The 22,700-nt window shown below is 43.0% G+C and overlaps 3 protein-coding genes across 3 annotated transcripts in view; all 3 read right to left on the bottom strand.

Moving 5' to 3' along the window:
- Positions 1-3,959: 3,959 nt before the first annotated feature.
- LOC121147209 (growth-regulated protein homolog gamma-like) lies at positions 3,960-4,479 on the bottom strand. The gene is made up of 3 exons (XM_040967000.1): positions 4,374-4,479; positions 4,155-4,278; positions 3,960-4,047 (listed from the first exon to the last, which is right to left on the bottom strand). The coding sequence occupies exons 1-3, from the start codon at positions 4,477-4,479 to the stop codon at positions 3,960-3,962; spliced, it is 318 nt and encodes a 105-aa protein (XP_040822934.1).
- A 13,948-nt stretch (positions 4,480-18,427) lies between these two features.
- On the bottom strand, positions 18,428-18,944 carry LOC121147346 (growth-regulated protein homolog gamma-like). The gene is made up of 3 exons (XM_040967165.1): positions 18,839-18,944; positions 18,619-18,742; positions 18,428-18,515 (listed from the first exon to the last, which is right to left on the bottom strand). The coding sequence occupies exons 1-3, from the start codon at positions 18,942-18,944 to the stop codon at positions 18,428-18,430; spliced, it is 318 nt and encodes a 105-aa protein (XP_040823099.1).
- Positions 18,945-20,380: 1,436 nt separating this feature from the next.
- LOC121147309 (growth-regulated protein homolog gamma-like) overlaps positions 20,381-22,700 on the bottom strand; it is a 67,157-nt gene continuing 64,837 nt past the window's right edge. The window contains exon 4 of the mRNA XM_040967134.1: positions 20,381-20,516. Within this exon, the coding sequence (XP_040823068.1) occupies positions 20,381-20,516 (136 nt within the window). The remainder of the gene's footprint in view (positions 20,517-22,700) is intronic.

Below are 22,700 nucleotides of genomic sequence, written 5' to 3'. Positions count from 1 at the left end.
AAGATACATTTCTTACTGCAGACCTCCAAGTCAAAGAGGGGGCCTCGTGCCTTCGTCCTGAGGAAGCAATGAGGGCCTCGTCTCTGAAGTCTCCAAGGAACCAGACCCTCCACAGGCCAGAAACGAGGAAGCCGCTCTGTCCAGCGAAGCCGGTAACCTAGGCAGGGAGAGGGTCTGGGGATGAAGCACCGACAGGAGACCAATGATGGTAGACGTCTCTATTACTGCCTCACCTCGCCTTATATACCCTTACCACAAAGTCCTTTAGCCAAACAATTGCATATAGCTGAGCCCAATTCTGCTCAGTCCATACAGCTGAATCCAATTCCTCTTAGTCTGGATAATGAGTCCAGGTGTTTTGCAGAGTCAAAAGTTCAGCCTGTACTTCTGCTGTACCTGCAAGCCCAGTTACGGCTACTGTTCAGTTTACCAAGCTGTAGCTATTAACTTCTTCACCCCCAACAGGAAGCTTTTTTTTTTTAAAGATTTTTATTTATTGAAAAGTCAGATATACAGAGAGGAGGAGAAATAGAGAGGAAGATCTTCCGTCCGATGATTCACCCCCCAAGTGAGCGCAACGACCGATGCTATGCCGATCCAAAGCCAGGATCCAGGAACTTCTTCCAGGTATCCCACACGGGTGCAGGGTCCCAAAGCTTTGGGCTGTCCTCGACTGCTTTCCCAGGCCACAAGCAGGGAGCTGGATGGGAAGTGGAGCTGCTGGGATTAGAACCGGTGCCCATATGGGATCCCGGGGCACATTCAAGGATTCAAGGGGAGGACTTTAGCTGCTAGGCCATTGCGCCACCCCCCCCCCCTTTTTTTTAAGGAGTGATTTCTGAGAGTGTATTTGTGGAAATGCCTTAGGTGGGGTCCTAGCTCTAATCCTTTGGTGTGTGAACAAATCTCTCCAAGACCAGACAGTTCACCTTAGGACATTTAGGTACCCTGATTGCTTGGCTTTTTTTCCTTGATGTGTAAATTACCGCCATAGCATCCTAGAGACCCCAGCACCCTGGGGCTTAGCTTGAGTACCTACACTACATGTAACCTTTAGGCCCTGAGGTGATTGTTAGAGATGGTTTACTATCATTTAGGAGGAGAGTCACTAACAAGACAAATGGCAACAAATTTACTTCCCTAGGTCTATGAAGGGCAAAGGACATTTCACAAGAACCTTGGTTGGTGCAAGCTTTTATTTCTGATGGCCGTGATGAGTGCTAAGGACTCTGTGTTGGTCTTTCTGCTGCTTCCAGAATGGTTTCATTAGCATCTCTATAGATGATGTAGTCATTGCTTTTTTATCTCGTCACATTTTGAGTAAAGTACACTGGAGTTTGTGTAAAGACCATAGTGCTTATTTCTCAGGGGGAAGAAATGAGAGACAGTCATCCTTTCTGGCTTGCAGCCACCCACCTTTGTAAAGTAAGCCTGCACCTGGCAGGTGACTATGAACTTGGCTCAGGGATCCAGGAACAGATTTTGAATCAGAGTCCCAACTCCACCCCTGCAGGGGGACACACCTTCCTCTCTTCCAGGTTTGCAGGATGTTCTTTTCCATGACTCACTTCTTTCCCTCCTCGTGATGGCAGCTTTGGTTTCTCTGGTGCAGAAGATGTGCTCTTCTTATCCTGGGGCCACGGATATTCAGCTGCACGGGCTTAGCAGGCATCGAAAACATTGCTATATTAGGAAGGCGTGGAAACAGCATCGTACATAGTTAGTACTGCCTCTCCAGGGCAATTAGAAGGCAAAGCCCTTCCGCATGCTAATTTCATGCAGATGAGATGACCACTGGTTTTCTGCTTTGCCCCATTGTTTACAGTGTTTGAGTACTGAGGCAGAAGATAAATGTAATTTAATCTCAACTTTATCAAGATGGAAAAGAAAGCACAGTTGTTTGAAAAGCTATTTAATAAAATCATTTTAAAGCTATATATTAAAAAGTATAGATGTTTAAGGCTCCAGGACTGAATAATAGATTGGTGAAAGTGGAAAGACTTACATTTCATGTAAATTAGGGACTTTAAAAATATTTGTTTTTACTGGAAAATCAAATTAGATTTATTGAGAAAAAGAGTGACAGAGAGAAAAATCTTCCATCCACTGGTTCACTACCCAAATGACTGCAAAGGCCAGAGCTGAGCCAATCAAAAGCCAGGAGCCAGAAGATTTTTCCAGATCTCCCACTCGGGCACAGGTGCAGGGTTCCTAGGCTTTGTTTGGGTCATCCTCCACTGCCTTCCCAGACCACAAGCAAGGAGCTGGATGGGAAGTGGGGCACTGGGGACATAGGCCAGATCCCATATAGGATCCCAACACATATAAGGTGAGGACTCAGCCAACTGAGTCATCATACTGAGCCCCAAATAGGAAGTCTTATGGTGGAGCTACATAGACTTTGCTGGCTAGTAGTATCTGCTGGCAAGACCCGTGGTCTGTAACACACCCCTCAAAACTTGGCAACTACAGAAAAGCAAATGGTTGAGAAGTATAAGACAACACTAAGACTGATATTTTTGTGAAAGTTTTATTTTTAAGTTATTTGTAAAGATACATCAGTACATCAACAAGTCGATTCGAGACACCAAGAAACATTACACAGCCAATGCTAAACAAGGCATTATGCCTTACATGGAAGACACAGAATGTCCAAGGGATCAAAAAGAACACTGTGGTTCTTAAAGAACTTCAACATCAGAAATGTTGATCACATATTATGAAAGTCTTTTAATAAATAACAGCTAACATTCCTCTAAATAGGTGTGCACCTAAGGTCCCCTACTGAACAGTAACCGGATGTTCTCTGTGTGTGTTTGTAGGAGTCACAGTTTATCCTGAGCCTCTAACATGGCAGCCGGCAAAGGTGTGGTCTCATTGCACTCCACCTCTGCCCCACATGACAAGTTTAACTTTACGAGAGCATTTAAAAATCCCTGATTTCAAGTTAAGTAGTCAAAATTCTACTAACCTGAACAAAAACAATGGTCTTATAAAATAACAATACAGTGAATTTCCAAACACATTCCTATCTTTAAATATTACAATAAACATTAATATATAAGCTCTGAAAAATAAATGTATAAATATGTATAATAAACAGAACAACACTCATAAGAAATAGGCAAACATTAATGGCAAGGCTTATGTCCCCAGGTGTCACTCCTGGTCCTCTTGGGCTGTCTTCTCTTGAGGTCAATTGGCATTGCCCCTGTGGTGAGAAAACAGCTGCTGTTATAAGTACTCAAGAAACCGAAGGCACAACCTCCTCTCCTGCCACAGTGTCTGATATTCTACAACTTTTCAAATGCTGCCTTCCCATTCTGTGGCAGCACTTGTTAAGAACCTGGACCATCCTGGCCACGTTAAACAAAACCCTCAGGCTCCAGGATGCTTGCTAGTGAGGAAAAGAGAGCCATTGTCACAATTATATTATTAGCCTCAGTCAGCAAACACATTGTTACACTGGGTTGAAAAAATACACGTTTGACCCCATTTATGACTTCAGAGGAAAACACACAAGTTATTATAATTTCCACATTTTATTGAGATTCAGAATGACTATGGGTGGAGCCTCACCTCAACTCAGGTGGGGTATCCCTACATTCGCGCTCTTCACTGCAAAAACTTAGAGATCACCTCAACTAACACCAGCTGTTCCACTTTTCAGACCTGAAGTTCAGAAAGAAATACTGGGAGCAGTGTTCCTTCAGTAGGCAGGGTGGCACTTAAACGCCACTGGCCAAATCCACTTAACCTTCTAGGAATGGACCCTCACTCATTTGAATAGAGGGTATAGAACACCGGAAATATCCTTCTGGTCCTAGAGCCCATCAGTGGTCTCCCTGGTAAACTTGACGGTGGAAGGACTGAACGGTTTCTTAGTCTTGCGGCTACTCTGCCATATCACCACAGCTTGTTCAGGGCTGAAATCAGACTTGGGAAAGATGACTCCTTACTCACCTGCTGAGCAGCTTCTGCAGGAATTTCTTCACCATGGGGGCCTCAGGGTTGAGACAAATTTCCTGCCCAGACTGGAGAGTGGCTCTGTGGGGAGAAGGGAGGACCACGTGAGGCAGAGGTCAGGCCAGAGCAGGGGCAGGGGGCAGGGAGCAGGGCAGGAGCAGCAGCAGCAGCCACCAGAGGGGACTTACATGATTTCGGTCTGGTCGCAGTGCGGACCCGGGGGCAACATCTTCACGCTCTGGATGTTCTTGAAGTGAATTCCCTGCACCATCTGCAAGCACTGGCAGCGCAGTTCGGGGGGCGCGGGCGCTCCTGTGAGAAGCAGAGACTCTGTGAGCAGGGCTGTGCGGGCGCGCACCTCCGCCCCAGTGGCGTCCCGTGCGGGGTTGGCTGGCGCGGGGACTCACCTGCTGCGCGCCGGTCGGTGGCCACCAGGAGCAGCAGCAGCAGCAGCAGTGTGGCCCGCAGGAGCCGGGGAGCGCGGGGTGCGGCGGGGAGTGCGGCGTGGGCCATGGAGCTCGGTGGCTGCGGGTCTCGGAGCGGGTCAGCTGTGGGTGGTGTGGTCTTGTGGGCTGTGTGTCTCCTGGAGAAGGGATAAGGTCTTTTATGCCTGATGGATGGGGCGGGGAGCACAGGAGCTGGGTGCTGGGAAATTCCCGGAGCTTCTGGTGTTTCCCCATTTCGAGAAGGAAGACACAGGAGGGGGGAGCACGGAACGGGGCTGCTCTCCTCTCCTTGCCCCTAATCCCTAGGGGAGTGAATGTCCACAGAGAAGGGCCAGTGACCCGCTCGACGGACAGTTTGGGGAGCTGTAGTTTGCACTGGAGGAATTGTCTTGGAGGGCATATGGGAGACCCGCTTTTCCATTTGCTATGGAGTGTTAACTGTTCTCTGCTTGAGTATTTGTTTTAGGAACAGGACCATATACTGTTAAGTGCTTTGCCATCTCCATTGCATAAAAGAAAGTTGGCTCTTTTTCCTGGACTGTAACAAGCACCAAGATAAGATTACTCTGGGTGTCATATCTTTCATTAGGTGGCAGAAGAAGATCATTATCAAATGTTGCCTTTGCTGTTGAATTTGGGACAAAGTGTCCTAATTCTAGTTTCCTTTCTCTGAGAAATTCTGGAACTTTCAAACCTCGAGGAAGCCTAGCTGGGCTGCACAATTTTAATGCACAAAGGTAAGGGTGGTCAGGCAGAGGAGGGGCTGCAGGCATGCTGCATGGACCTGGGGGGCTGGAGTGCTGACTGTGGATCCCCGCCCGTAGCTCCAAGTTTGCTGCAAGCCCAGAGATGCATAGGAAGTGAAAGCAGTTGTGTGCATCCTGCCACACCCTTTGCTTTGGGTGCTGTAAGGGCACCCGTTGCCCAGCATCATGCAGTCCACGCGAGCACGGCCTGGTGGATCTCGTCCAAGTGCTGGCCCTTTAGACGTAATTCTGATTTCACGTCCGGATTGAAGGGACTTTTCTGCCTCCAAACATTTCAGAAACCCCCTAGAAAAAACATCATTGGTCACATTTTGGCTGTTACTGATTTCTAAACAGACATTTTAAATTGTTGACCCAGGCCCAACGTGATAGCTTTGTGGCTAAAATCCTCTCCTTGCAAGCACTGGGATACCATATGGGCTCTCATTTGTGTCCTAGCTTCTCTACTTCCTATCCTGCTTTTAGCCTCGGAAAGCAGTGTAGGACAGCCTAAAGTCTTGGGGACCCTACGCCCATGTGGGAGATCTGGAGGAAGTTCTCGGCTCCTAGCTTCAGATCAGCTTAGCTCTGGCGATTGCTGGCACTTGAGGAGTGAACCAGCAGATGGTAGATCTTTCTGTCTCTTTTCTTTGTTTGTTCTTCCAATGTAAATGGATAAATCAATCTAAAAAATAAATAAATAAAAATAAATGGTTGAACCAGGCTCTTGCCACTCAGGAACTCTTCCTTTCTTCCTTTCTTCCTTTCTTCCTTTCTTTTTTTAATAGCCTCCATGTTCTGTGAGATAGCAAGTGCAGTTGGAGGGGGTCAGGTTGGGTGAGGTCCTGGGTGTGAATCAGCCTGAACTGTGGGGATCTTTGTGGGAAGGTTTCTGCTGTCTTCACAGGAAACCTGAGTTGATTTTGTAGTTTTCATCCTGGATCAGATAAGCTGCTATACCCTGTCCCTCTCTCATAAGTATATATTGTTTTAAATTGTAAAAATTCATTTGAGAGAGAGAGAGAAAGAGAGAAAGAGAGAGAGAGACTCATTTTCTTTTGACTGCAACATCCAGGGCTAAGCCAAACTAAAACCAAATGCCTGGAGCCCACCCAGGTATCCCACATGGTTGCCAGGAGCACAAATACTGTTGCTTTCCCAGACACATTAGCAGGGAGCTTGATTGGAACAAGAGCAATTAGGACTGAAAATGATGCTTTGATATGGGATACCAGCATCACAGTGTCCCAGTAGGCTGCAGGCAAGTGCTTAGGTTGCTTTGTACCTAGGAAAGCGTTACACTGCTGGGAGAAAAGCAGCCAGTAGTTGGAAGGCATTCTGGACCTGGTTAATGCCAGCATAGTTGCTTATTTATTTATTTATTTTTACTTTATTATTTGCTTTTTAAAGAGGGAAAGGTCAGGAGCTCCAGTTTGGTCTGGAAGAGGGTCAGGCTGAGCTGTGTTTCAGCACCAATGGGTGTGCACGACAGAGACGCTTGGGATATTGGCTGGGCTGTTGGCAGTAGCAGAGGCTGGCTATTGCAAAATGTGGGCTGGATGTGGGTCTGCTGGGGGTTATTCAGAGATGTCCTAACTAGGCTGCTAAAGCTGCTGGTAAGAGTGAGGACTGGGGCTGTGGTGGGCTGGCTAGTCTGGGCTTCAGCAAGGATGGGTTTGCATGAGATATGGAGCTGAGGAGCAACTGACCAGGCAGCTACATCCACTGGCATGTGTGTTGACTGGTGCAAGTGACATACTGAATCTGCATTGGCTAGAGCACAAAAGAATCAAGTCTGAGGTCAGCCCAGGTGAGATTTCTTGGAAGACTTCCCAGTGATTTCACTGGACTCAAACCATGGCCACAGGGAAAAATCACAGGATGTGTGGTCTGGCATTGGAGTGCATGTATCGGGACTGGACTCCTCAGTTACTGATGCCTGTGTGGTGGACAGCATGTCTAGATGCACATGTGACACATGACAGCGAGCTCATCCAGGCCAGCAGGAAACACCAACTGCCTTGTAGAAGATGGAAAGCAGGACAGATTGGACAATTCTCCTGGCCAAGTTAGCACCATGTTCCTGAATCTGGATGTACCAAGGTGGACTCTATCAATCAACAGACTTTGGAAAGATTTTCTCAGCCCTGGAGCAATGAAACCAACAATGTTTCAGGGCTGTCGGAACCACTCAATTAATATCCCCAGAACATTCCTTCCCACATGGGGGTCTTTAAGAGATCATCAAATGTCCCACATCTCTGGGTGTTGATGTGGTTTGAGATCAAGGAGCAGTGCCCTCCCCTCCTCCACTGAGAACACAGGAAAACAAAAACATTTATCCAAATCACATTCCTTGGTACCCAAACCTCCCCACCCTTATCAGAGGCTCACTTGGGCATGCATCCCTCTCAACTATGTGAACAATATTAAAAAGAAAACTTTAAAAATTAGAAAGTTTTTAAAAGATCTTATTTTCTTAAGAGAATAGAAAATGAAAGATAATCTACAGTTTTCAGATGTCTGATCAGCTCCTAAATACTTGAGAATCAGTATTGCTGTTACTGCTGTCATCCTCATTTTCCCCGTATTCTTTGTTGGAAATATTGCACTTTCTTGAAATCAATAGTTCAGAAATTTAATATTCATTTAAAAGTTAAAGGTACAATTTTTTTTTGGATCATGAAGGAATATTTACAAATGTAGAATAGTATAGAGGGCAGAAAAAAAAATGATGATCTTTCAGTAAGGTTTTAAATCTTAGTTAACTGTATCAAACACTTGCATTTTTTGCTTCAACACCCCTGGAATGCAACACATGTTGTGCGTTTGTCAGATGCTGAGTGAATGTAAAGTGTTACCTGGAGTGACATTTTGATGCAATGTTCCAAGTGCTTACTCATATATAAAGTTCCTTCAGAGTTTGTGGCAATGGATCCAGTTTAGCCCAGTGGTTACCATACCTTCATCACACACCGTAGTACTCACTTACCATTCCCAGCCCCAGCTCCTGACATCAGCCTCCTGATAACGCAGAGGTGGTGGTGAGGGCTCATATAATTGGATTCTTGAAACCTACATGGAAGAATCTGGACTGTATTTGGCCCCTGGCTCTGATGCTGATCCAGCCCTAGTCACTGGGAACATTTTGAGAGTGAAAAATCAGCAAATGGGAACTCTTTCGGTTTGTATAGCTGCTTCTCAAATAAATATTTTAATAAGATTAAAAATAGTTTGTGGAAAATACCTATTACGAAGAAACTAGGCATAATTTTTTTCTTTTGAAGATTCACTTATTTTTATTGGAAAGGCAGATTTACAAAGAAAGAGAGGCAGAAAAATCTCATGTCCTCTAGTTCACTCCCCAAACAGCCGCAACGGCCTGAGCTGAGATGACATGAAGCTAGGAACCTCTTCCGGATGTTCTGGTGAGCGTAGGATCCAAGGGCCTGGGCCACACTCTGCTGCTTTTCCAGGCCAGAAGCAAGGAGCTGGATCAGAAATGGGGCAGCCAAAACAGGAACTCGGCCCATATGGGATGCCAGCATTTGCAGGTGGAAGACTGGCCTGTTGAACCAGTGCAATGGCCCCTATGCATGAATTTCTAAATTAATTAATTAATTAATTTTACAAAAAGGGAAAACATCTTTTAATTCTACTTTCCATGAAGTTTTTGAAGTACTATTTTTTTATATAAAATTTATTCATTTTTATTGTACAGTCAGATATACAGAGAGGAGGAGAGACGGAGTGAAAGATCTTCTGTCTGCTGATTCACTCCCCAAGTGGCAACAGTTGGAACTGAGCCAATCCAAAACTAGGAACCAGGAGCTTCTTCTGGGTCCCCCACAGGGGAAGAGAGACCCAAGGCTTTGGGCTGTCCTCAACTGCTTTCCCAGGTCACAATCAGAATAGGAAGTGCAGCGACTGGGACATGAAACAGGGGGGATTGCTGAGACACAAACCAACACCATATGCTATCCTGGTGCACGCAAGGTGAGGACTTTAGCCATTAGGCTGCTGCACGGGACCCTTGAAATACGTTTGTATGTAAAATCCATTTATTCTTTTCATCCAGCTCATGCATGAATTGCTAGCTTTTTCTCCATGTTGCATTTTCCCTGAAGTCAAGAAATTTAATGAAACCTAGAATTTGAGTTTCAGACATTGGGCTCCATTCACCATACATTAAAAAAAAAAAAAGAATCTTCTGAAATAACTGAGTGGTCTGAAAGATAAGGTCAGGAGAATTGCTTGCTTTTAATGTTTGTCATTCTTATGGTTCAACTCTACATCTCCCAAAGCTTAGACGCAACAGCCCGCTGAGAAGTCCCTTGTCTTTTACTGCGTTAACAGAAGCAATGTCCTTTTGTGCCCTGACAATGACGTACTTGATTTAATAAAAATGTTTATCTAGCTGCTTCTCCAAGGCGATGCACTTCCCTTCCAAACTCCAGCTAGTACAAATGTGTCTCACAGCCTGCCAGCCTCCTGGAGGAGGAGAAAGTTATTTTATTTGACTCTTACTTAAGGAGATAAGGATCACAATTATTGTTGACGCAGTTTGGGCACTTCCTCACCTTTCAGTCCACACTAACAAGAGGCAGTCCATACTTCTACTCTCCTTATAACTTAACAAAACAGAAAGTATTTGCTTTAACGGTGGATCCTTGGTCTGAGCAAACAGTCAAAATGAATAGTGTGAACAAAACGTCAGTAGCTGTACAACAGTAGGAAGAGCCACATGGGGCCTCTAGAAAAGCTCATGTAAAACACTAGATTTAACGTTTTTGTCAAAATAAACATGTTTTAAAGTTGTCATTTAAAAAGTTCATTTTATTTATATCTATTTAAGAGAGAGAGGGAGAGAGAGACAGATCTAGTTGTTGGGCCAGGTCAAAGCCAGCAGTAGGAACTCTAAAATGGGGCCCACACATCGGTGACAAGAATCCAAGTGCCAGAGTTTACTGCTCTTCAAGATGCTTTAGCAGGAAGCTAGATTGGAAATGGGGAAGCTGGGACTCCTAACTGGCACTCTGACTTAGGATACTGACATCTCAGAGGGTGACTTAACCACCACACAAAATTGTTGCATCAACAGATTTATTTTAAATTCGATTTTCCATGAGCATTTTGAAGTATCCTGGTATTTGTGGACTGATCCATAACCATTTTTCAAATGACAGCATAATAAAATGCAATATTCACAAAATAAGATGTTAATATTTTTTCTTCCTTTTCTGAAATATGAGTTATTTGAATTTTATTCCTGGCAGCTCCATACTTATTTTTCAAAAAGTTAATTTAAAACAGCCCATTTCTGTTTTACTAAGTGTCATCTTCAACTAATTGCTCGGTGCTGAGCTGGATGACAAGTTTATGTGCTGGGATTTAAATTTATGCAATCACCAATCTGAGAACAATCACCAGTGAAATGAGACCATGATTCCCTTTTGAGTTACCATACACACACTATCTCACAAACTTTTAGTGACACTCATGTTCTTTTAAAACTTGGAATTGCGGCTGTATCTCAGGCATGGATGGTGCCTCAGGCACAGGCAGATAATACAGTACAAATTCGTCCAAGCTTGCCTTGGGAACTGAAACCACCACAACTGCCAGCCTCATTTTTTAACAATTGTTGGAGTGACTGCCTCTGGAAGGAGGAAGGGAGAGGTGTTTGTGGCATTAAAACTTTAGACTCATCTACATCTTCCCAGCATTTTTCTGACTCTCAGCATCGCTCTCTGGGCCACTCTAGTACATATGTCATTACTCTCTGCCTTGGATTCCTTTCTCCTTTTGATATCAGAACTTAGAGTTCATTTGGAACCCTTGTCTGCTTCCTGTTATATGATTGGTGAAGCCAGCACAGCCCTACTCCAAACCTCCAGGATTGAGTTGCCAATCCAAAATGATATTGGCCATTCTAGACCTACTCCACAGCCACTCTGATAGATTCACGGGACAGCATGCGACCTAAATCGACCCATGTTAGAAAAAATCCCCAAAGTCATTTTTGTCAGGAAGTGTCTCGAAAAACAACCCTTTGCTTCCAGCTGATTATAGCTAATGTTTAAGGAAACCCTGCCAGAAATGAAGCTAGTCCAGAGATAAGCAGCCAAATATGAGATTACTGAGGTGAAAAATGTGAACTCCAGTGTCCAGCTGTAGCTCATTTACTCTTCAGTCTATGTTGTTACAGGACAATAAAATGCTTTTCCTTTTCATTAAGCATATACAAGTCAGATTTTCCTTATTTCAATTACTGCAAGAGTTATTGTTCTAACCAAATAGGGAATTCCACTTGAATTTAATCCCTTCCTTAAATTGACTCTGCATTTTAATTGGTCACCTTCTCAGCCTTTAAGACATTAGGATGAAGAGGATTAAAATGACACCCCACTCACCAAACTTTCACTGCAACAGGGGAGATGAAGGCGCACACGGGAGTTTTAGAAAAGCTTGGTGACGCCGTAATAGGCTGTGATCAGGGGTGAGCAAAGAAATGGATTTGTTTGAAATGTCAGAATTGTTCTGAAACAGGTGAACACTTACCTGAGTTTTATAAAAGAAATGCTTTTAAATGATGGGGAACTACTGAGGGGTGGGAAACATTTCAGACACCGAGAGGACCAAGTGAGCAAAGGCATGGTGTCTTGGAAAAGCACAGAAGAATCAAGAGCAGTAAGTGAGTTTGTACACCAGGAGCTCACCCTGGGAAAAGGGAAAGGGGAGCAGTGGACAGGAGAGGGCTGCCAAGCTCTGGCATTGGGGGCACTCTGCCTGTTGGATCCTGCTTGTAAGTCAGCTTGGGTGCCACTTCTGTTAGGAAGTTCCTGCATTCGTCTCAGGGTGCTTGCATTGGTCCTTGTGCACAACTCACATCGTGACCTTTGTTAACTATCTACCGTGGGGAAGAAAGAAAGATTGGGGAAAGGTATACAGCTTAAGCAGAAAATGAAGGGGGTGGTCACTGTTAAATTCAAAAGATCGCTGTCAGACACATGCAGCAGGTAAGGAAGTGCCCTGACCATTTTTGCAAAAGGTGAACTGAACAGTGGTAAAACCAAAATCCCAAAGTTGACATTCTTCTTTGATACTTACTATACTTGGCACGTGATTTGTTGCCCCAAAGGATCACTTGTCCCACAATGGTGATGCTGAAGTGGTAAAAGCTTTGAGAAGTATGAGAGCTAGTTAGATCCTTGAGGGTGTTGCCCTTTGAAGGAATCAAGGAAGCTCTTTTTGGATCCCAATTAGTTTCCACAAGAGTCAATTTCTATAAAAAAGCAAGACTGGCCCCATCCTACTCTCTGACTCCTTATCTTGCCATATGATCCCTTCCTCTTTTCTATTTATTTATTTATTTCTATTTTGACAATCTTTACATGGTTAATTAGGGTAAAAAGTTTCAAGGGCTGTAGGAAAGTGGGTAAAACTATTATCTCCATATTGTTTCCTTCATGTTTAAAAGGGGGGTATTAAGGGAGAAGGCCCACCCGATTTTCATGCTCGTGCACGAAGCCATCCACCATGATGTGCTGCAGCCAGGGGATCTTAGCTAGAGCTGGCACATGGTATTTGGAATTTCAGCCTCCAAAAGTATGAGCTAAATAAACCTCTTTTCTTTATTTTTAAAGATGTATGTATTTTTATTGGAAAGGCAGATTTATAGACAGAAGGAGAGAGAGTTTCCCTCTCCAATTGGCCAGAGCTGAGCTGATCTAAACCAGGAGCCAGCAGCTTCATGTGGGTCTCCCACATGGGTGCAGGGTCCCAAGGACCTGGGCCATCCTACACTGTTTTCCTGGGCTGCAAGAAGGGGCCAGATGGGAAGTAGAGCAGCATATGGGATGCTGTTATCTTTGCATATAAAGTATTCCACCTTGGGTATTTTGTTACAGCATCAAACAATAGAACTGACTGACCAGTACAACACCTAACCTACTATCTTCTGCACTGCAGCTGTTCCTTTCAGCTACTGAATTAGTAAAGACACTTTCATGATTCAGTAACTTATAATTATTTGAATTTCATGCAGTTGTCACTGAGTTTTACAATATATTAGATTTAGACTTTTTCTGAGAATTGTTTTTTTAAAGATTTATTTATTTAAGACATAATCACACAGAAAAAATACCACACACACACACACACACACACACACACACACACAAGATCTTCCATTTTCTGGTTCATTCCACAGTTGGTTGCAACTACTAGGGTTTGGCCAGGTGAAAGCCAGAAGGAGGGAACTTCATCCAGGTCTCCCATGTGGGTATCTGATACCCATATGCTCATCCTCCAGTGCTTTCCAAGGTGCCTTAGCTGTGAGCTGGAAAGGAAATGAAAGATCCAAGACCAAAATTGGTGTCCATTGGAGAATGTCAGAATCATAGATGTCTGCTTAACTCACTGCACCAAACTGGCCATTATTCTGACATTTTTAAAGAAAATAGTTATAATAGTTATAAAATAGTCATGTAAGTTATGATTTTGGTTTTCTTTTTTAAATGATTTATTTGTTTGTTTGAAAGGCCAAACTATAGAGAGGAAAAGGGAGAGAGACAGAGAGACTCAGAGAGGAGAAAGCTCATTCATTGGTTCACTTCCCAAAAGGCTGCAACAGCCATCGTTGGGGCTATAGTCTGAAGTCAAGAGCCAATAATTTCTTCCAGGTCTTCCACATGAGTCCAACAGACCAAGGACTTTGGCAAACTTCTGCTGTCTCCCCTGGTGCACTAGTAGGGAGCTAAATAAAAAATGGGACAGAAGGGACACAAACTGGTGCTCATATGGGATGCAGGTGTTGCAGACGGATTTAACCCACTATGCCGCAATGCCAGCCTCTGCTTTCTTAAGCTGATTTTATAAACTTTCCTGAGATAATACTAAATGATAACATTACGTTATAGTCTATGAGACAATATTCAAAATGTTTACATAAAATGAAGTTAAAAGAAAATGTGAATTTTCAATCACCCCTATGTAGATTCCTCATATATTATTATCTAGAAAACACAAAAAAAGCCAAAATTATGCAAAGGGATTACATTGAAAATGTGGCACATGAGGCAGCATCTAAATGAGGATATTTTTATCTTGGTAGATGGTCATAACAGATATGGAAACAACATGACTAGGCTGGCAATGGGAAGTGAAATTTGGGAAGTTTTGAAGATGAGTTTCAAACCTCAAAAAACATATTATGAGCAGTATATGGTAGATATAGTCCAGTCAGAAAAATGAATCATAAAAACTTGATGATTAGAAAAAGTCCTCTGTATAACTTTGCAGCATTTTTTAAAGTGCTGATAAATTCTTTATGGTGTCTTTTAGGAAATGTTCCAAGTTTACAGAAAAAAGTGCAATTTTTGCAATTGCTAGGCTAACCATCCATATATATCAATGAAGAACAGTTGGTTGATTAGATTGTTAACTTTTATATTGTTACTAATTTGTTTTGCTATTTTTTCTATTAAGTTTTGAAAGAATCCGTTAGAATCTTTAACTATGAGTATAGATTTGTTTATTGCTTATTTTTGGTTTCTTTATTTTACTTTATATTTTGATAATACCATATTAAGTTTATAAAATTGTAGAATTATTTTATCTATTTTACAATTGCTCCATTTTTTATTTGGAGTCAACAGCCTTATCTTTAAAACAATTCCTTTGTTAATGCCTATGTATATAATAGACTTTCACCAATAGACCAATCATTAATAATTATATCAATACCTTGTATTAGTAACACATTCATAGTGGTTAATACACAATTAATATATTTATGAAAAGTTTCTTAGTAGTGTTTGCTTAATATCATACTTCCATGTTTTTTTAAAAAATATTTTTATTTGAAAGGCAGATTTTACAAGGATAAGGAGAGACATAGAGAGGTCATCCATCCATTGGTCCACTCCCCAAATGATCACAGTAGCTAGAGTTGAGCTGATCTGAAGCCAGGAGCCAGGATTTTCTTCTGGGACTCCTTTGTAGATGCAAAGCCCCAAAGATCTGGGCCATTCTCCTCTACATTCCCAGGCCATTCACAGGGAGCTGGATCAGAAGTGGAGCAAGACTGGGTCATGAGTCAGAGCCCTTTGTGGGATGCAGGTGCCACAGGGCAGATGATTAGCCTGTGTGATCACCTCACAGGTCCCTCTTCCATGCCTTTTGAATACACGCTACCTGGGTCCTAGTATTTAAAGTTTACCTTTAAGTAGCATAGACCTGTCTTCATTATACACTCTGAAAATCTTTGAGATTTAATCAGTGTTTATTCCATTTAAGGTATTAACACAGGGGCCAGGAGAGGTGGCCTAGCAGCTAAAGTCCTCACCTGAAATGCACAGGGATCCCATGTGGGTGCCGGTTCTAATCCTGGTGGCTCCACTTTCATCCAGCTACCTGCTTGTGGGTTGGGAAAGTAGTCGGGGATGGCCCAAAGCCTTGGGATCCTGTGCCCACGTGGAAGACCTAGAGGAAGCTCCTGGCTCCTGGCTTCAGATCGGCACAGCACTGGCCGTTGTGATCACTTGGGGAGTGAATCATCAGATGGAGAATCTTTCTGTCTTTCTCTCCTTTTCTCTCTATATCTGACTTTGCAATAAAAATAAATAAATCTTTTTTTTTAAAAAAGATATTAACACAGGTATATACAAGTCTACTATCATGAGACTCTTTTATCCCATCATTTGAAAAGTAAGCTTTTAAATTTGGAATGATTTTAGATTTATAAGAATTTGTGTACATGGTGCAGAATATCTAATCATTTGTCCAGTGTCCCCTAATATTGGTATCTTGCACAGTTGTGGTATGTTGCTAAACTAACAAATTAACATTGGTGCATCAGTATTAACTAAACTGTAGTCTTCATGTGCACTTCACCAATTTATCACTGATGTCTGTGTTCTGTTGCAGGTCCAGCCCTGATTACCACACTCACCCTCAGTATTCACTCTGCTTTTGTCCCCTTTGAATTGCTACAGTATCTTACTATTTTCTTGTTTTTCACAGTCTTGACCATTTCAAAAAGTATTCTACATATTTTGAAAAATGTTCCTCAATTCCATACTGAAGTCATGATCATCCTGATAAAATCGCAGTTATGAATTTTGAGAAAGAATATGCCATGTTTGAAGGTTCTTCCTATTACATTGTACCAGTGAACTCATGATATGGAATGTCATAACCAGTCATAACAAGTTCATTCTGTTGAGGGAGATTGGATTTCACAGATGTCTCTGTGATACGTGTTTGTCTTTGTTTTGACTGTCTTGGTTGCAGTCCAGTCCCCACTCACCTGGGGAGAGGGCTCAGCCTTCTTTTCATGAAGGAGACATACCTTTCATTTAGGTCAGGTCGGGATTCTTCCTTCAGGAAGATGTGTGCGTTCCTCCTGTCCCATTTGTTGGTGCGTTCCTTTAGTTGTTTTATATTTTTCAGGTATTTACTTTATTCCATCTTATCTCCTCAGGCATTTAATTTCAAAATTTTGCAATATTTGTTTTAGTGCTCGACCTTGAAATTATGTTCCTGCTACACTGCAGCTGCTTTTAACTTAGCAGTTGAAGAACATGTCAGATTCTCAATCCATTTATCTCCTTTCATATCTTTTTGCTACTTTGCCCAGATGTCTTTCTTTACAGCATGTTTTGATCTCCATAGGTCATTAAAATGGAAAGTACCTAATTATTTGAAAATCTACTTACTGAAAACATTAAGTAGGAGTCTCATTATAACAACCCAAACATCGTACATCATTAATCTTGAATAGCAACTTTGTCAGTGTGGGAAAAAAAGCAGTTCATACAGAATTAGGATTGTCAAGGTGAGCATCAGATAGTGTGTATGTTCTAAAAGCTACAAGTATTTGTTCCTAGAGTAAGAGAATATCAGAAAAGCAGGAGGCAGATGCAAGCACAAATCTCACTGTGTCACATTGTGGGTATCTAACAGAAACTAATGGACAAGCAGAACAAAGGAAGGGAGAAGCATATTATTTTCTGCAAAACTTTTATTTTCATGTCATTGGTACAAATAAGTGTAATGTCTCTGTTCATTGTACAATGAACATAAAACAAGGCATTATGCCCTACAAGTAAGACATAAAATGTCCAAGGGAAGAATCAACATGAAAATGTTGAGTATATAACATGAAATCATTTCAATAAATAGCCAACATTGTTTCCAAAAGGTACAAAAATAAATTGACACACACGCATTCCCTGTCCTCAGCAATGATTTCACCATCTCCTTGCTGGGATCCCACACACAATACACATCCTCTCTTACAGGACATATAATAGTTCCCCAATAAATAATATTAGATTTCAATAAAATCCAAAAATCCACTGTCATTCAATGTGGACAATGAATAGGACAGAGGGATGTTGGATGAAACCCTTTTCATCTTTCAAATAGGAATAGGTAAAATATTAAAATAGAAGCTTTGAAAAATAAATACATAATAAATAAATAGAAGTCTTATAGGAAACCATCAAATACATGAACCCTCTTCCCCTTCTCGGAAGTCAAGCTGCTCTTCTGCGCATGTCAGCTCTCCTGAGGGCAGGGACGGTCGTGCAGCAAGCACAGCCATAAGGTTTTTCCTTCTTGGTCACTTGCTGCTACCCCTGGGTAGAGAGAGAGATTCGTGTTAGAGGTGCTAAGGAAGCGCTGCTCTTCGCACTGGCCCCTAAGACAGCAAGGATTCTTGGGTGAAATTCTTGCCTACTGTGTCTGGCTATACTCACTGCCCCCACACAGCCCAGACCCTGGTCTCCTGGATGTTTTCTTTGTAGAATAAATTCATTGCTGTCTCAAGTACACAATGGGCTGCAAAGAGCCAAAACTTGGCTCACCAAAAGATCCACATTCCTGATCTCACTGAAGCCAACCACACAGCCTTATGTAGCCGCTACTATTCTTTACCCTCTTTTGCTGAAACTAAGAACGATTCAGTAATGTCCACGTTGACCCTAGCCTTGGTTCAGGACAGTGTCCATGAAAAGCAACTGCACTTCCAAAAACCAAGGAGCACATTCGCCTAAATCTGGAGCCTTAGGTTTTCAGGCCTGAGACATTTTAGCATCATTGGTTAAATCTGCTTAGTCTTTGAGGGATTGATCCTCACTCACAGGAACAGAGTGCTAACCATCAGACATTCAATTCTGGCACCCAAGAATTGAATGCATCTGGGACACACTTCTTTGCATTTTTTAAGGGGCAAGGCCAGCGAAGGGAAAAATGACTCCTTACTCACCTGCTGAGCAGCTTCTGCAGGAATTTCTTCACCATGGGGGCCTCAGGGTTGAGACAAACGTTCTGCCCAGACTTTAGAGTGGCTCTGTGGGGAGAAGGGAGGACCACGTGAGGCAGAGGTCAGGCCAGAGCAGGGGCAGGGGGCAGGGAGCAGGGCAGGAGCAGCCAGCGCACCAGAGGGGACTTACATGATTTCGGTCTGGTCGCAGTGCGGACCCGGGGGCAACATCTTCACGCTCTGGATGTTCTTGAAGTGAATTCCCTGCACCATCTGCAAGCACTGGCAGCGCAGTTCGGGGGGCGCGGGCGCTCCTGTGGGAAGCAGAGACTCTGTGAGCAAGGCTGTGCGGGGCGCGCACCTCCGCCCCAGTGGCGTCCCGTGCGGGGTTGGCTGGCGCGGGGACTCACCTGCTGCGCGCCGGCCGGTGGCCACCAGGAGCAGCAGCAGCAGCAGCAGTGTGGCCCGCAGGAGCCGGGGAGCGCGGGGTGCGGCGGGGAGCGCGGGGTGGGCCATGGAGCTCGGTGGCTGCGGGTCTCGGAGCGGGTCAGCTGTGGGTGGTGTGGTCTTGTGGGCTGTGTGTCTCCTGGAGAAGGGATAAGGTCTTTTATGCCTGATGGATGGGGCGGGGAGCACAGGAGCTGGGTGCTGGGAAATTCCTGGAGCTTCTGGTGTTTCCCGATTTCAGGAAGGAAGACACAGGCACCGCCCTACTGCGTAACAGGCTCTGACCCAGGGCCTGGATCCAGACTTTCCTCCCCAAATCCCCAAGAGGGATGAGTTGCCATGGCGCGCTGAAGTCTCACAGAGTGAGATCTGCGTCCTCAGTGAGCTGAGTGCGCAGAGCAGGAGGGGCGAGTCAGGCTCACGGAGTTCCCGATTCAGTTACCGTGATAGGAAACCTTTAGGGAACGTTCTTTTTCATGTCTATTTGCTGTGTCAAATGGAAATATATTTCTCTCCAAACATTTTATTGGGATGTAAGAAATGACTGTTTCTTTCGGATCATTAACAGTTGGTTGCCCCACTTTGCATGTGTTACTTGAAGCTGAAGGGCCGTAGGAAACTTGAGCTGAAATGTTGGCCAGACCCAACCCGTAGTGTAGTGGTGACTTCAGAGCAGAATTTCATTTATTCCATGGTAGTGGGCCAGAAGAATGTGACATTGCCAAGAAACATTCCATTATGTGACTACTACAATATATATATATATATTTTTACCAAAAATTCTTAGCTGCACACATGAAACAGAAGCCTTTTTACTTGCTATGTACACCACTTGTCATGATTTCATTCATTACAACCTTGTATCAAGTTTCAGGAATTTTTAATGGCATCCACGCTTTCAAGTCTACTACAATAAACAAATTCATTCTTGTTTTAATATGTACTGAATGATACTTTCATTAGTTGCCCGCTCATGCATTCACTAACGCAATGAGGATATCACTAACTTAGAAGGCCAGGTTGGTAACCTTGTGGTGTTTAGTATCTCTTCCCTACTGAACTTGGATGATCTGATGTGATTACCGAGCGTAGGTATTGTTAACCTGACAACCAGAATGAGGGGTGTGGCTAAGTGTTACCATGATCTTTGAGGAGCTCAACATCTCCTTTATTTCCTAAGAGCTGTGGCTCTTTGTATAGTAGCTGTGCTTTCAAGGGAGAGAATGCAAATTTCTGAATATGTTGCTACATCCCCAAATCTGCTATCCTCCTCAATAAGAGCACTTAATGGTGCATTAATCTCCCTTCCCAATCTTTAGGACAATTTTTATTTTTTCTTATCTCCAATCTCTAATTTGTACCTATGGAGCAGTCATACTTTCACTTTCCTCTTTAAAATGTCAGTTTCCATTAGATATCGTTGGCTCTGCTTTTATTAGTCCCTGTGTCAAAGTGAAATGACTCAGCTTGGAAGTTTAAGAGGGAAGCCTGTGACTATGGCAATGTTAACATTCCTTCTTTTCTGTGCGCTCAGTCAGGACAACATGACTTAGATCAATGCAAGTAACAAACTTGGCCAAATCAGGGACTGCGGCAGTGTGCAGAGTAAGGGGATTGAGAGGATCTTGCTTCTTGCTCAGACTGTTAAAATGGCAAGATGAAAATCTGGAATTTTGCCATTGCCTGTTGATCTTTCCAAGAATAAAGCCAGCTCAGCAGAAAGACTGCTGGCATACACAGACAATAAGAATGATCAGAAAGGCTGCTAGAACCCCCTGCATGTTGTATTTCTAACTTAATGCAATAGCTGTCAATTCTATGTAGCAACAGATGTTCTCATTAAGCCAATGAAGCTTGTTTTTTCAGCACTCATGTTGAATCAAAACTAAAACCTTCCATTTTCATGTTGCTGCTAGCATTATCTACCAGAGATGGATTTCTTCACTGGTTAATTCTTTCCTTTCCTGCTTTTCTCTATTCATTATTAAATTATCATTCATTTATCTGGAATCAAGGTAGGTATTAGGAGCACAAAAAGATACAAGATGAATTCCACTTCTACCAAGCTCCCAGTCTAATGGGAGAAGCAGACACATAAACCAAAATTATGAGGCAGCAGATGAATCTCACCAGAGAATATGCCTTGGGTAATATGTGAGAGCATAAAGGTGTGACACTGACATTGTGACTCAAGAGGAATTACGGAGAAGCTGTGAACACGATCCAAGTCCCCCATGCAGGTTGCACAAATCCCATTGCTTGAGCCATCATTACTGCCTTTCATAATATACACTGGTAGAGAGCTGGACTCAAGAACTACTCCAGTTGAGGGTTGGGCATTCTAAGTGCTAGATCACTCACCCCTTAATTAATTATTAGTTATATTGGTTTTACCACAATAAAAATGTTCTTAATGAAAGTTTTCCCATTAACTACATGGCTTTCCTCCTGCCCGCTAATATGTGAAAACACTCTTTGACATCTAATTTGGGTGGTATTTACTCAAAATCTAGATATGCTAGTGGTATAAAGTATATTCCTGCAGAGGACCAGATTACAAACACAAGTGATGACAGCAGGTTTCAAAGGTAGGTATCATGAGGTGGGAGATGGTGCTTTGTGGTAAAAGAATAGAAGCTAGAAGAGCCAACTATGCTGGTAATAGACCTTGAGGGACATAGTTGTTCATTCTCATTGTCCCCTTTGCTTTTTGATTGTTGCCACCCACCAGAAGCTGGGCCCTTTGCTGGATCTGAATCTGCAAAGTATATAGTTGATGTGGTTACTTACTGTGTTCATTTCTCCTCCTCTTCTTCCTTTTTCTTTAAAGAAAGGTCTAGGGTAGCCTTCTAAAGGCCAGATACTCCAGGTGTTCTACATGGCTTGGACCCTAGTGAGTCAAACATTTTGCTGCCTTTGTATTTGATTTTCTTCCTTCTTTCTTTTCTTTCCCTTTTCTTTCAAAACAACATTTCTTCATTGGCTGTAGCACGCTGGCTTTGGGTTGTGGTATTGCTGAAGTTATTTTCTTTACGATTATGGTCCTCTGGAGGGTTGCCTGGAATTGCAATTGCTGTTTGGAATATGTGGTCTGAGAATAAAGCACCAAGGAAAGGTAAGAGATATTCATTTATTAGGTTCCAGTTCTTGGTCAGATGTGGTGTATGAGTTTCTCATAAAGTCATATTAGTACTTTTAAGAATGTTACAAGCTTTCTATACAAAAGGAAACTAGAGTGTAGGATGCTATATGTGGAGCTGGAGTGAACCAGAGCTCTTTGCTTCGGAGCAAGCATTAGCCTCATGGTTTGGTTACCCGCATTCCACAGGTAACCGTATCTTGTTCCAGGAGCTGGCTCTAGTATCTTGCTAATGCAGACGCTGGAGGACAGCAGCAATAACTCAAGTAGCTGAGTTCATGCCAGCTATGTGGTAAGCTTGGATTATGTTCCTGTCTTCTGACCTTAGCTCAGCCAAGTTCTGGCCCTTGGGGGCCATTGGGAAGTGGATCAGTGCAATGAGTAAACCAGTATTCCTCCAGATTAGGAAAGAAGTGATTGGGTAAAACATGTTAGTTAAGTCTATGGGGTATGTTTTAGGATTTTTCAGCCCTTTTAGAAGGAAATGTATTTATTTTTAAAATAATCTTCAATCCTGTTTGTACTAGGAAAACTGGAGATGTTAAAGTGAGGATGTTAAAGTGTCCAGAATATCAGCATCCCAGGTATTCCCTGGTGTGAGTCAATGTCCTTTGCAAAGCTCAGGTTGAAATTTAGTTGCCGCTTTGACATTGCTGGGAGGTAGAAAGTCTCCACTCTGATGAATG

Source organism: Ochotona curzoniae, unplaced genomic scaffold (assembly GCF_017591425.1).
Source record: "Ochotona curzoniae isolate NIBS_2020 unplaced genomic scaffold, NIBS_Ocur_1.0 scaffold_4506, whole genome shotgun sequence".
Lineage (NCBI taxonomy): Eukaryota > Metazoa > Chordata > Mammalia > Lagomorpha > Ochotonidae > Ochotona > Ochotona curzoniae.
Note: the sequence above shows the minus strand (reverse complement) of the source record. Positions and strands in the feature narration are given on the sequence as shown.